Source organism: Taeniopygia guttata, chromosome 26 (genome assembly GCF_048771995.1).
Source record: "Taeniopygia guttata chromosome 26, bTaeGut7.mat, whole genome shotgun sequence".
Lineage (NCBI taxonomy): Eukaryota > Metazoa > Chordata > Aves > Passeriformes > Estrildidae > Taeniopygia > Taeniopygia guttata.
In genome coordinates this window covers 2,788,271-2,802,752 of record NC_133051.1, presented here as the reverse complement: position 1 = coordinate 2,802,752, position 14,482 = coordinate 2,788,271, and the positions used below count along the sequence as shown (strand labels likewise).

At 49.0% G+C, this 14,482-nt stretch overlaps 2 protein-coding genes across 3 annotated transcripts in view; both read left to right on the top strand.

Annotated features, from left to right (window-relative positions):
- Positions 1-5,122, top strand: part of PIK3C2B (phosphatidylinositol-4-phosphate 3-kinase catalytic subunit type 2 beta) — a 35,994-nt gene extending 30,872 nt beyond the window's left edge. For both annotated transcript variants that reach the window (XM_032753020.3, XM_072918740.1), the window contains 11 exons: positions 126-262; positions 366-535; positions 1,217-1,373; positions 1,476-1,585; positions 2,667-2,868; positions 2,955-3,079; positions 3,158-3,275; positions 3,473-3,554; positions 3,645-3,751; positions 3,835-3,963; positions 4,430-5,122. In XM_032753020.3, coding sequence (XP_032608911.3) covers positions 126-262; positions 366-535; positions 1,217-1,373; positions 1,476-1,585; positions 2,667-2,868; positions 2,955-3,079; positions 3,158-3,275; positions 3,473-3,554; positions 3,645-3,751; positions 3,835-3,963; positions 4,430-4,618 — 1,526 coding nt within the window. In that variant the 3' untranslated portion in view covers positions 4,619-5,122. The remainder of the gene's footprint in view (positions 1-125; positions 263-365; positions 536-1,216; positions 1,374-1,475; positions 1,586-2,666; positions 2,869-2,954; positions 3,080-3,157; positions 3,276-3,472; positions 3,555-3,644; positions 3,752-3,834; positions 3,964-4,429) is intronic.
- Positions 5,123-5,663: 541 nt separating this feature from the next.
- On the top strand, positions 5,664-13,728 carry PPP1R15B (protein phosphatase 1 regulatory subunit 15B). The gene is made up of 2 exons (XM_030292102.4): positions 5,664-7,172; positions 11,264-13,728. Exons 1-2 carry the CDS (start codon positions 5,841-5,843, stop codon positions 11,510-11,512), a joined length of 1,581 nt encoding a protein of 526 aa, XP_030147962.4. The 5' UTR covers positions 5,664-5,840; the 3' UTR covers positions 11,513-13,728.
- The last annotated feature ends 754 nt before the right edge of the window (positions 13,729-14,482 follow it).

The window sequence follows — 14,482 nt, the reverse complement described above, 5'->3', positions numbered from 1 at the left end:
CAGGACATCCTGGGCTCCCACCCCTGTCACACAGCCACGACGGGCAGGGAGCGGTTGGGTTGGTGACAAAGGGGGTCGTGGTTCTTGGGGTTGGAAGGGTCTCACCCCACTGTCCCACCTGCCAGGCATGGTGGAGATGATCCCCAACGCCGAGACCCTGCGGAAAATCCAGGTGGAGCACGGCGTGACCGGCTCCTTCAAGGACCGGCCACTGGCAGACTGGCTGCAGAAACACAACCCTAAGGAGGACGAGTACGAGAAGGTGAGGAAGAATCCCTGCTCCTCGTGTCCTCCATTCCAGGGACCAGCCCCTTGCTTCCCATCGTGTCCATCCCTTCTCCTTGTCCTTCCCTCCTTCCTCGCAGGCCGTGGAAAACTTCATCTACTCCTGCGCCGGCTGCTGCGTGGCCACCTACGTGCTGGGCATCTGCGACAGGCACAACGACAACATCATGCTCAAGACCACGGGCCACATGTTCCACATCGATTTCGGCAGGTTCCTGGGCCACGCCCAGATGTTCGGCAACATCAAGAGGTGAGAGAGGCCCCTGGGACCTCCTGCCCTCATCCCTGCCAAGGGGGAAACTCCCTGTCCTTGTCCTGGTGGTGGGTGACCTTTCCTTCTTCATGTCCTGGTGGTGGGTGACTTCTCCTTCTTCATGTCCTGGTGGTGGGTGACCTCTCCTTCTTCATGTCCTGGTGGTGGGTGACCCCTCCTTCTCCTTGTCCTGGTGGTGGGTGACCTCTCCTTCATGTTCTGGTGGTGGGTGACCCCTCCGTCCTCTTGTCCTGGTGGTGGGTGACCTCTCTGTGTCATCCCAGTGGTGGCCACAGTGACCTCCCCTTCTCCTTGTCCTGGTGGGCAGTGACCTTTCCCTTGTCCTGGTGGAAGGTGACCTCCTTCTCTCCTTGTCCTGGTGGGCAGTGACCTCTCGCCCTCCTCATCCTGGTTATGAGTGACATTTCCCTCTCCTTGTCCTGGCAATGGGAGACCTGTCCCTGTCATCCCAGTGGTGGCCACAGTGACCTCCCCTTCTTGTCCTGGTGGGCAGTGACCTTTCCCTCTCCTTGTCCTGGTGGGAGGTGACCTCCTTCTCTCTTTGTCCTGGCAGTGGGTGACCTCGCCCTCTCCATGTCCCGGCAGTGGGTGACCTCTCCCTCTCCCCATCCCGTCCTCCACCCCTGCTCACTTTGTCCCTCCTGTCCCCCGGCGCAGGGACCGGGCGCCGTTCGTCTTCACCTCGGACATGGCGTACGTCATCAACGGCGGGGACAAACCCTCCAGCCGCTTCCACGACTTCGTGGACCTGTGCTGCCAGGCCTACAACCTGATCCGCAAGCACACCCACCTCTTCCTCAACCTGCTGGGGCTGGTGAGAGCTGAGGGGCCACCAAATTCCCCTCAGAGTGGCACGGTGGGTCCCTTTGTCCCCTGTCCTCACCGCTGTCCTCACCGCTGTCCTCATCCCTGCCAGATGCTCTCCTGTGGCATCCCCGAGCTCTCCGACCTGGAGGACCTCAAGTACGTCTACGACGCGCTGAGGCCGCAGGACTCCGATGCCGACGCCACCACCTACTTCACCAGGTAGGGGACATGGGTGGGTGAAGCAATATGCGGAATAAATAAATAGACTCCACAACTCGAGGTAGTTATGAAGTGGGTATGTATGACAGCGCCCGGCACAAGGGAGATAACTCTCCGAAATCTTGTGCCCCGAGCTGAAGTTTGTCCCCCGACTTTATTCACAAAGGTGTTCCATATGCAATACATTACACAACTTTTCTATGTATATTCAACCCCTGGCCCCGCCTGTCTTCGCTTCTCATGCTAAACATTCCACGCTCTTCTGGGCATGCATAGTTTTTTGTGGGTTTTTTATGGGGGTCCCTGGTGGACTTTTAATTGTAATCTTCATCTTCCTCTGCATTGAATTTTTGAACTCTCCTCCTCTGCGCTTGCGCTTTTGGTCCTTTGCTCTCCTATCTGGATAAGTTCATCATCTTTGACATGTTGGAGACAGAGGACTTCCTTGGCTGAAAGTCTTAGCATTCCTGGTCCTTTCCGGTATTTGTCTTTTTGCAAGAAGCTTTAGAGATCTTTGTTTTTCTTTCCTATGCCTTTCTGTGCAGGGGTTTCTTAAAATTCAACACATGATTCTACAAACATGATACATTCATTTTCGATATATTCATTTTTGATACATTCTTTTTATACATTTATTTTTGATACATTTATTTCTGATACATTCATTTCTGATATATTCATTTTTGATACATTCTTTTTATACATTTATTTTTGATACATTCATTTCTGATACATTCATTTTTGATATATTCATTTTTGATACATTCTTTTTATACATTTCTTTTTGATACATTCATTTCTGATACATTCATTTTTGATATATTCATTTTTGATACATTCTTTTTATACATTTGTTTTTGATACATTCATTTCTGATACATTCATTTTTGATATATTCATTTTTGATACATTCTTTTGATACATTTATTTTTGATACATTCATTTCTGATACATTCATTTTTGATACATTCATTTTGTTAGTTCAAGTGATCTCTGGAAAATCTTTTGTTTCATGGGTGATGCAGCAGCGCTGGAGGGTCCCTGGGATGGTGGCACTGATGACACGGTGGCCTCGTTGCAGGTTGATCGAGTCCAGCCTGGGCAGCGTGGCCACCAAGCTCAACTTCTTCATCCACAACCTGGCGCAGATGAAGTTCACGGGCTCGGACGCGCGGCCCACGCTGTCCTTCGCGCCGCGCACGCACACCCTCAAAACGTCCGGCCGGATCCGCGACGTCTTCCTCTGCCGCCACGAGAGGGTCTTCAACCCCAGCAAGGGCTACGTGAGTGGGGACGGCTGGGGATGGGCCCAGGCTGGGCTCGGGGCGCCCCAGTCCCCATCCCACCTCACGTCCCCACCTCTCTGCAGACCTACGTGGTGAAGGTGCAGAGGGACAACCCGGGCGAGGTCACCTTCGTGCAGCGCACCTTCGAGGAATTCCAGGAGCTGCACAACAAACTGCGCCTCCTCTTCCCCTCCTCGCTGCTGCCCAGGTACCCCTGAAGCCCCTCAGGACCTCCAGGGACCCCCCAAAACCCCCCTGTGACCCTCCTGAGTGTCCGTCCCCGCAGCTTCCCCAGCAGGTTCGTCATCGGGCGCTCGCGGGGCGAGGCGGTGGCCGAGCGGCGCAAGGAGGAGCTCAACGGCTACATCTGGCACCTGATCCACGCCGCCCCCGAGGTGGCAGAGGTGGGGACACGGGCTGGGGGCTGCGGGGAGGTGGGGACAGCGCCAGGGCCACCAGCGAGGTGGGGAAGGCTTGGGGACAACGCAGCTCGTAGAGCATCAGCGCGTGCCCCATGTGGGGCATCGCAGCGTGCCCCGGTTTTGAATGGCGGGGATGTTGTCACCGCTGTCACCGCTAATGTCACCTCCTGACCCTGCAGTGTGACCTCATCTACACCTTCTTCCACCCCCTGCCCCGGGATGAAAAGGCGGCTGGAACCAACCCGACCCCAAAGCCGGCAGGTGGGGAAGGGGTGAATCCGGGGGTGATTTTGGGGGGTGATGGCAGGGGGTGACATCAGAGGTGTCCCATCCTTCTGTCCCCCTCTCCAGACGCCACGTGGGCTCGATCCCTGGGCAAGGTCGGCGGGGAGGTGAAACTCTCCATCTCCTACAAGAACAACAAGCTCTTCATCATGGTGATGCACATCCGAGGGCTGGTAGGACCGCGGCGCCCACAGCAGCGGGGTTGGGGGGCTGTCCCCTCCCTGCGCTCACGGCGTGTCCCCACTCTGCCCCACAGCCACCCCTGCAGGACGGCAACGACCCCGACCCCTACGTCAAAACCTACCTGCTGCCCGACCCCCAAAAAACCACCAAGAGGAAAACCAAAGTGGCCCGAAAAACCTGCAACCCCACCTACAACGAGATGGTAGGAGGCACCACGATGGATTTGGGGTGTCCCCATGGGGTGGCTGTGGCTGAGGGTTTGTCCCCTGTGGCAATCACATTTCTCTCCCTCTCAGGATTTTTCATAGAGGTGGACAGGGAGAAATGAAAGATAAAGCAATTCTTATTTCTGCTCCTTGTTTTTCCTATGTAGAATGTGTTTAGAGAATTGTTTACCTGGAGTGAGTGCTTAATTAAATTCTAGTGAAGATTGTTTGAGCCTAATAGCCAAACCAATCCACCTGTGTCTAAACTTTCCAGAGAGGGTCACAAATTATGTTAGAGAAAGTAGTATATAGTTTTAGTATCCTCCTTTTATATAACATATTAATATATTTTAACATAGTTATAATAAAGAAACAATTCAGCCTTCTAAATTAAGTCAAACATCATCATTTCTTCCCATTAGGTTCACCTACATTAACAATAGTCCCTTTTCTGTCCCACAGCTGGTGTACGACGGGATCCCCCGCGGGGACCTGGAGCAGCGGGAGCTGCGGCTGAGCGTGCTGAGCGAGGAAGGATTTTGGGAGAATATCCTGCTGGGGGAGGTGGGAATTCGCCTCCGCGACCTGGACCTGGCCCAGGAGAAGATGGGCTGGTTCGCCCTGGGCTCCCGCGGCCACGGCACCCTCTGAGCCGTGTGTGTCCCCCGGGTGTGTCCCCAAAAGGGCGCTGCCCAGGTGGCTTCTTTTTTAAGTTTACCTTGTGTCAAGGGAGCAACGCGGGGAGGGTGGGGCGCGGGGCGGTTCGGGGGTTATTTCTTCCTTTGGGATATCCGTATTTTAATTTTTTTAATAACGAGTAGAGTGAGCACCGGGGCGGAGGGGAGGGGGAGGTGGCACAGGGGGGTCAGGGGGTGTGTGGACCCCCTCCCACCCAAGGAACCGGGCAATTCCCACCGCGGGGAATTCGCTCCCAAAGGAGAGCGGCGTGGCGAGTTGCCCATTCCGTGTGGCTGCCGGCCACCCTTGCTGTCCCCGTGTCCTGGGGACATCTGTGTCCTTCCTGCCTGCCCCCGGGTGCGGGCTTGGTGCCTGTGGTGCTTTGTTTACAGCGACAGCTCCGTAAACGGACGAAATGTTTCTCAGGATCGAGAATAATTAACTTTAACCTTTATATTAAAAGTTTTAAATATTGGATCTGGTGGCAAGTTAGGGCGTGGGGGGCGGGATGGCCTCTCGAGGGTGGGCGAGTTGGGACCCTCCGGTGTCGGGACCCTGGAACACGGGAACGGGATTAAAAAAGGGGATGAAAGGCAGAGGGTGGCACATCTGCCCCTCTGCGCGCACATCTGGGCACACATCTGGCCACTGCACCCTCTGGAACGCGGAGCCCTGGGGGTCTGGGGTCTGCCTCCTTCAATCCTCAGCTCCTGTCCCAGTGCGCCCCTCACCCCTTGCTGTCCCTGGGGCTGACAAAGTGTCCCCAGAGTGTCCCCAAAATGTCCCGAATTGTCCCCAAAATGTCCCGAATTGTCCCCAAAGTGTCCCCGAAGTGTCCCGGGACAAGCCCGGGTGTGCTCCCCCCGCGCCGCCAGGGGGCGCTGCCGCGCGCCGGCTGATGCAATCCCCGCGGGGCGTGGCCACACGGAGGGTGGGCGTGGCCCCGTCGACACCGCCCAATGGGAGGCGGTGACGCCAAGTGGGCGGGGCAGTGACGGCCCCGCCCCGCCCCTCCCTCTGTGGGCGGGAAGCGCTGAGGCGGCGGCGCCGCCATTTTGTGCTGAAGCTGCCTCAGGATGGAGTCGCAACCCGCACCTGAGCTGCCCGCCGCCCGCCGAGCCTTCAGCCTCACCGCCCCGCCGCGGAGCGCCGCTCCACACACCCCTCCGCACCGCTGGCAGCGCTGAACGCCCTCATGGAGCACCGCGCTGGCGAACGCGCCGGCCCCGGTTTGGGATGGGCGCGACTGGGGCTGGCCGCGGCCTGGCCGAAGCTGGCGGCGCCCAGCGCGGCGGGCTCATCGCAGGCCAGCCCGCCCTTCTCGTGGCTGAGGGCCGTGTCGCAGCTGCTGTCGCCGCTGCCCGCCCTCCTGCAGCGGCTGCTGCCCGGCGCCGCGCTCAGCTCCGCGCTCTGCCCCGCCACGGCGCCGCCGCCGCCGCTGCTGCTGCTGCCCAAGGACGCCTCGGAGGAACCCCCGGAGAAGCGGCTGGAGGGCGGCACGGAGCACCGAGCGGGGATAATGCGGGGCAAGCTGGGCGCCCTTCGCATGGATTGGTACGTGCTGGGCTTGGAGCAGGGCAGCAGCCACCTGCCGCAGCCCCTGCGAGCCGAGGGTTTGCCTGAGGTGGAGTTCCTGCGCAGCAAGCGCCTGGCGTTCCTCCAGCGCTGGCAGCTGCCCGTGCCCGAGCCCGACCACGGCTACCACAGCCTGGAGGAGGAGCAGCAACAGCATGGGGGTGTCTGCCGGGAAATCGCGGAGCAACGGGGCAATAGCGAGGATTTGCAGCACCCCGAGGATGCGGGGACACAGCCCGCAGGTGTCCCCGTGGGGCAGCCCCATGCGGCTGGGGAAGGCTTGGCTGAAGAAAAACGTGAGGACTCAACGCAGCGAAACTTCCCCATTTCCACCAGACCTGCCTGTGGGAATAAATTAATCGATTATATCATCGGAGGAGTATCCAGTGGGGAGGACAGTGGGGATGAGGAAGATTGGGATGATGATGATGATGATGATGATGACGGGTTTGACAGCGAAGAGCTGCCCTCGGACTCAGACGCCGACAGCCAGGACGGGGAGAGGCTTCATCTGTGGAATTCCTTCTACAGCCTGGATCCCTACAACCCTCAGAACTTCACAGCCACCATCCAGACGTCTTCCAGCGAGCCGGGAAAGGGAATGTCGGACATGGAGGAGGAGGAGGAGGAAGACTCGTGGGCAGAGTCCTCCGAGGGCTCTCCGAGTTGCGAGGAGGACGAGTGGGACTGTGAGAGCGTGGATGAGGCAGAAAACTTGAAACTTTGGAACTCGTTCTGTAGCTCGGACGATCCCTATAACCCTTTGAATTTCACGGCGGCCTTTCAGACAGCGGAGAAAAAAGGGACGCCGGTTTTCCCAGGGGCAGAGAGAGCGATTTCTGTCACCTCGGAGCATTTCTCCGTGTGTAGGGTACAGCTGGAAAAACACAACTGCGGGAGCACTGAATTGGGGCAGCGCAGGGAGAAAACTGCGGGTTCCAAGCGGAAAAAGGTACGGATTTTATTAATATTTTTCTGGTTTGGGATTGTTAAAAAAAAAAACCAAACAAACAAACCCCACACTGCGCCAAGTGGGGGTGAGGTCAGCGTTCCAGATCGTGCTTCCATATGTGCTGATCATTTCCCTGGAATGCTGCGCCTCATCCTTTGCACGGGATGGGAAATTCTGAGACTCGCTGACAACCGGGGCAGAGAATTTTTTTTCCCTAGAGTCCGACTTCGCTTTCCGTTTTGAGTTGTAATTTCTCTTCTATTTCCTCTTGTAGTTTCGACGTCAGAGAAACGCCAGGGCTGGGGTGGAAATTTTTAACTCCAGAGCTGTGAGGAGTTTCCCTGAAAAGCACCAGTTAAAAGGAAGTTATTTAGGACCTGAAACCGAAAAAATTTTTAGGATTTTTTTTTTTTTATAACCCAAATGGACTTGTTGAGTATTCTGGAGTAAACTGAGATTCCCATATAAATCATTCCAATATTCCCATTCCCGTTTAAGATGTTATTAAACAGTATAACATTAAATTATGTTATATATAATATAGTACAATAAAATATAATATAATTAATATAAATTATACTATAATATATAATATATTATAAGTATGGGGTAGTTATTTATAGAAAGGATGTAATAAAAAACTGGACTTTTGAGCCCAGATTAATTTGATTTTTTTTATAATTTGGGCAATAATAATAACAATAATAATAACAATAATAACAATAATAATAATAATAATAATAATAATAATAATAATAATAATAATAATAATAATAATAATAATGCCTGTGCTGGGATGCAGATAAACAGGAATTCATCCTAAATTTTGTGATGCTGCAGATGTTCCAGGTGGATGACTTCAATGCCAAATCCCTGTGCAATCCAGTGGTGGAACAAATCATGCAAACAGCAAATATTTACAATTCTTTCGTATTTTTTACAGCAGATACATTTATTTTTCTCCCTTAATTTCGATGAATAATTAATTTGGAGCACTCCCAAGTGGCAGGGCTGCGGTTCCAGCAGGAATTTTGGGCTCAGGTGCTGTGGGAGCTGTGATGAAAGAAGGGATGAGCTGGCTGCAATATCCCAAATGACGTCAGAGCCTCGGGAATTGTGGCTCCGACTGATGTAAAAAGGCTGCAAGGTGGGGACGGGCTGATGTAACAGCTCCTGAAGCAGAGGCCAGGCACATTCCCGGGAAATTTTGGGATTATCCAGCCAGCTCAGGGCGGTTCCCCGCTGGAATCCTGCAGCGTTTTGCTCCTAAAGCCATAAAAGCTTTGGCTTGGCTGCACTTCGGCCTCAGCTCAGCTGGGAGGGCACGTGGCACTGCTGGCCCTGCTCCCACGGGTTTTTGGGATCAGGGAATTCCTGGATCCTCTGATTTTTGGGGTCAACTTTTCATCCTAACCCCCCTGGGATAGTGGGAAGTGTCTCATGGAATGGGATTAACCAAACCCTTGTGGAATTGCAGATTTTCCTGACCCAAACCCTTGTGGAATTGCAGATTTTCCTGGCCCAAACCCTGGTGGAATTCCAAATTTTCCTGACCTAAATCCTTGTGGAGTTCCAAAATTTCTTGGCCCAAACCCTTGTGAAATTCCAGGTTTTCCTGACCCAAACCTTTACAGAATTTCCAATTTTCATGACCCAAACCCTTGTGGAATTCCAGATTTTCCTGATCCAAACCCTTGTGGAATTCCAGATTTTCCTGGCCCAAACCCTTGTGGAATTCCAAATTTTCCTGACCCAAACCCTTGTGGAATTCCAAATTTCCCCGACCCAAACCCTGGTGGAATTCCACATTTTCCTGGCCCAATCCCATGTGGAATTCCAGATTTTCCTGGTTTCTGGGAAGGTTGGAAGCTCCCTGCAGCACAAACACCCTTCTGCTATTAAATCCTAGGGATGGAGCAGCACTTAATTTTTTTGTGCATTTCCATGTTTTTTCCTGCTTCCAGGAATATTTGTCCTGTAGCAGAGTTTTTGAGGAATCAATCCTGATTTTAGAGGTGCTGGCAGTTCAGTTTGTGCCTTTTTGTAGCTGAATGCGAAGGCACAAATAATCCAGCAGGAGCCTAAAATAAACTGGGTTTTACTCAGATTTAAACCCATACCATAATCTTAGTCTAAACGCTGCCAAGTGCAGATCTCGAGCCTAAAAATTCCTTTATTTACTTAAAATAGCTGCTAAAACGAGTTAAAAGTGACAGTTTTTATGTGTATATTTTTAATTTCCCTACATAAACCCCACCCCCTGAAATTCCAGGAAGGACTGTGAGTGTTTTTATGTGTATATTTTTAATTTCCTTACATAAACCCCACCCTTGAAATTCCAGGAAGGATTGTGATAGTTTTTATGTGTATATTTTTAATTTCCTTACATGAACTGCACCCCCTGGAATTCCACGAAGGATTGTGACAGTTTTTATGTGTATTTTTTTATTTTCATTGCATTAACCCCATCCCCTGGAATTGCAGGAGGGATTGTGACAGTTTTGGTGTGTATTTTTTTATTTTCATTGCATTAACCCCATCCCCTGGAATTGCAGGAGGGATTGTGACAATTTTTATGTGTATATTTTTAATTTCCTTACATAAACCCCGCCCCTGGAATTCCAGGGCGGTTGTTCCGGTCACGTTGGGATGAGTGTTTTCCTTATCTGTCCCCATGGTGACTCACGGAGCTCTTGACTCAACAAAACCCTTCTGGGATTTTGTTACGTAATCCTCAGGGATCCCACAGTTCCAGGAAAGATCCCACAATCCCAACAGCTGTCCTGCAGTGCCAGGAGGGATCCCATAGTCCCAGCAGGGATCCTACAGTCCCACAGTCCAGGAGGGATCCCAAAATCCAGCAGGGATCCCACAGTTCCAGGAGGGAATCCCACAGTGCCAGCAAGGATCCCACCCTGACATCCTCTCTGACTCCCGACTGCTTCTTCTCTCCCCCTCTGCCCAGGGCTGCTGCTGTCTTTTATATGGTACATTCCGTGTTACATGGGTACAGTTTACCCCAATGCCTATTACCTATATTAAATGGTGCTTTTCTACTCTAAACCAATCTGTGAGTGCCAACATCACCAAGAACATGGAGGGAAGGAAGGAGAAAGAGGGAGGACAGGGCAGGCCCAAATCCCTCCATCTTAAACCCTCTGACCCCCATGTACAAAACCAAAACCCCTGTGGGAATCCAGAGCTTCCCTCTGGCTGCCCTGGGACCCTGGCAGGGGTCAGGAACCCCCTTGGACAGAGCCCCCAGAGACACTGTCTGTGATCTCTGCCCATGGAAAAGAGTTTTCAATCTTACAGGATGAATTACCAGCTCTGAGTGTTTGATATAAGCAATAATTAAGTGTGGCACAGGTGCAAAAGTAAAATTTTAGGATTCTAGATGAGGGGTCCAAAGGGGACAAGATGGAGGAAATTGGGTGTGCCTTGTCCTTTTTCTCCTTCTTCATGCCCTCCATGTTTCACTGTGGTGTTGGCATTTTTCTGTTGGTTCAGGCTGGGGACACACTGTCCAACGTAGGTGACAGATATTGGCACGTTATTGTAAATCCAGCACAGGTAGTTTGTGGTATTTAATGTTTGTACCATCCCACTGAGGGCAGAGCCCCACACGCTGCCCTGCAGGACAGAGCTGCGGCAGGGCAGCAGAACATGTTAGAGATAAACAGAATAAACAGCCTTGAAACAGCACAGACCAATTATAACTTGTTCTTTAACAATGGGGCAAAAAGACAAAAACTTTTTACAATCTCAGAATCATCAATACCTCAAATTCTGACAAAACCCCCCTGTACAAGACTTAAAACCCTCCTGTACAGCCCTAAATATTCTTCCCCCTACTTTGTGACTACTTCTACTCTAATATCTAAACTTTTGTGACCTCTTGTTCTCCCTGCAAGGTTGGTAAATCATTCCACAGCTCAAACCCAAAATCACAGCTGTTTCCAGCTGCCTGCCAGGGTCTCAAACGCTTCTGGCCTGGGCCTGGAACATCCAAAAATGTCTGAGGGACATTTTGAATTTCCTCAGAGCTTGATTTGATGAGAATTCCTGATGGAAAGTTTTCTTTTTTCCAGGTGACATTCCATGAAGAGGTGACTGAGTATTACATCAGCAGCGAGGAGGACCGGAAGGGGCCGTGGGAGGAGATGGCTCGGGATGGATGCAGGTTCCAAAAACGCATCCAGGAGACTGAGGAGGCCATTGGCTACTGCCTGAGCCCGGAGCACAGACTGAGGGTATTCCACAGGCTCCAAAAATTCCATTCCCAGAGGACTGACCCCCTTCTAGCACCTTCAAACTCCTGGAATTTGCCTGACCCTTAAATTAATGAAATCTCAACCACCAGTGGCAGCTGCATGTGCTGAAATGGGGAGAGAAAAAAAATTGGGATTTTATCTTTGTCCCTAATTTTTTTCCCCCACTTTGATGTTCAACAAATTCTCCTTTTGATATCCAGATAAAACCCCCCAGAGCTCCCTGAATGGGTGTTTTAATTGCATTCCTGTTAATTAGCACTTGGGGTTCAATCCATTCCCCAAAAAATGCCTTTTCCTGCCGTACCTTGGGAAGTGTGGGGACTGTTCCGTTGGATTTTTGCACTTTGGAAAAACAAAAAAAAAAAAAAAGACAAAGCAAAACCTATTTTGAAGGAAATATTTATGGGGTTCATTCCCTGGAATTGCAGTTTTGATTTAAAATTCCCTGAGGGATGTGCAGGTGAGGGTTTGTTTTCTTTTTTTTTTTTTGTGTTTCTCCTTTTTTTCCAACTTCTCCAAAAGCCTCATTTTTAAAAATCAATTCCTTTAAGGGATTTTTTTTCCCACTTTTTTTATTTTTTTTTTATTTTTTTTTTCTGAAATAATCCAATGTTTGAGTGTTTCTGGAGCTTTTTTGAGATTTAGTTTGATTGATTTAAATAATTCCCTTTCCCAGAATTATTCCAAAATGTTCTGGCTGCTTGTCCCAACAAATTCCTTGGTTCCTAGGACAAGGAAATTCCTCATCCTAATTAATAATTAAAGCTTAATGAGGCTGTGGATGATGCTTGAATTTAGGGAGGAAAATTCCTGAATTATTTAATGAATCTTTGCTGTAATTCTGCTTTGGGAGAGGGATTGAAGTGAATTTTTATATCCAATCTGCTTGTCCTGATAATTTTCTTGGATTTAAGGAAATTATCTTGGATTTAAGGAAATTTAAAGGCAACAATTCCCCGTTTTCTTTCCCAAAAATCAGTATTAACTCTTTGTGTCTGCACTGGGGTCACCAAAAGCATTTCAGTGAGAGGACAAAACTCTTTATTTATTTTCTTAATTTAAAATATTTAATCAAAATCATTGAGGGAAAAAGGGGTTTGGAGCTGGAGGTTGGTGTGGGAATTTTCCAAGCAGGGAATAAAAATGGAAAAATTCCAATGTTTGCACAAAGCTGGGTCAATAAATCAATTATTTGTTCAGCTGGCCAGAATAATTTCCATTCTGTAGAAGAAAAACCTTTAAGTGCTTTAAATTTTTCCTTAATTCCTTCAGTTTTTAATTTGGAAGAAAATTATTTGTTCCTGCTTTATCCTGACTTGAAAAACTCCAGAATTTTTGGATTTATCTTTTTTTTTTTATTGCAGGAAGTGGCTTCTTTGAGGTGAAAAATCCCCTTTTTGTGGTGCAATTAGAAAATTCAGGGGATTCATTAACTTAGAGTTGTGTTAATTCAAATTCCAGCTGTTTGCCACCCCAAAAATTGAATTTTTTCCCTCCAAAAATAATTAAAAATTTGCATCAACCCCTCAAATCCTGAAAAATCCACTTGGAATTTTTGAGGATTTTACTCACATTGGATTTGCTTTTTTAATTCAGGGGTGGAAAACCAACCAAAAAAAAACCCCAAAAAAATGGAATTGTAAGAAGGAAAGTGTGTGGATTTATGATCATTCCAAGGAAAACACACTACATCCATTTTTCCATGGATCTCCCAGTTGGTTTTTCCCAGGAATCTCCCAGTCCCTGGAATTTTGGGATTGTGCTGCTTCAGTTCTTTATGGACAACTTGGATTTTTTTGGTGCTCAGGAGAACCTTGGGAGCGCTGGGAATCCACAGCTGCTTGGACAAATGGGATTTAAAGAAGGAACAACTTCTTCCAAAAGGTTGAAACTTTGGAAAAATACGATTTTTTAAATCAAAATTCCCATGGATGAGCTTTTCCCACTTCTCCAACCTCCTTTTTTCCAGCTATTCCAGCAGAAAATTGAATGGAATTACCACCAAACCCATCCCTGAACGCCTCAGAGCTCCCTTTTTCCCTCTAAAATTCCTTAAAAAAATATATGGGAAGGAAAACTTGGAGGGATTTAAATCAAAACTGTGATCTGCAGATTTTTATTTTTGTATCATTTCGGGAAGAGTGTGGATTTGGCTTTCTATGGATTTTCCTTGATTTGTGGCCGCTTTGTTGGGTTTTTTCTACCTAAAAATTCTATTTCTGTACATAAGAAACTATTCAGGACTAATCCGTGCGTTGTAATAAAGAGATTTGCAAGATAAATCTGGGGAAAATTTGCGGGGAAAACGGCTTAAAAATCCAATTTTGAATTGGATTTCTCAGCGATGAGAAGCTGTGGTTGTCATTCCGTGGATTTTAGAGCAGGGAATTCCATCCCAAAGCTGGAATTCCTGGCAGGAGCTGGGAAATTTTGGGAAAATGATCCCAAAATTAGGATTGTCTGGAGGAATAAACTGGATTTTTCCAGGGATTCCCAAGGAATGAGATGAAGAATTTTTTGGGATTTAATTAAAATCCTGTTTCCACCTCCCTTTGGAGGTGACACCCCCAGGGTTCTGCTCCACCTGTGGGCGTTCCCTGGGAATCTCTGGAATTTTGGGGGTGTTTTAGGAAGAAATTCCAAGTTAGTGGAGATTTATTCCTTAAAAAAAAAGTTTCACTCGGAATTCCCACCTTGGAGCACAATCCATGTTTTCCCCTCTTTGTTTTCACTTTGTTCATCCCCTAAAACACCCCAGGGTTGATTTTCATGATTATCAGGATTTAAAAAAACTGCTGGAATAAAGAAAAAAACTGAGAATTTCCTACAGTATTCCAGAAAAAAAAGAAAAAAAAAAAAAAAAAAAGCTGGATATGGGGAATTTTGGAAGATTTTTAAAGCAGATTTTTAAATGTGGAAGGATTTGCTGCCTCTAAAATGAGCTTTAAAATGAAAAATGAAATCCAAGATCCTCCAGTCCCACTCCTTTTCCCTATCCCAGGGATGGGGCAGCCATGGATTCTCTGGGAATTCCAC

What these genes read in the sequence shown, in the direction of transcription:
- PPP1R15B (XM_030292102.4), top strand. Translation starts at nt 5,841, where the DNA reads ATGGAGCACCGCGCTGGCGAACGCGCCGGCCCCGGTTTGGGATGGGCG. An exon ending in CGGGTTCCAAGCGGAAAAAG is followed by an intron (nt 7,173 to 11,263) that starts GTACGGATTTTA and finishes TCTTTTTTCCAG; the next exon opens with GTGACATTCCATGAAGAGGT.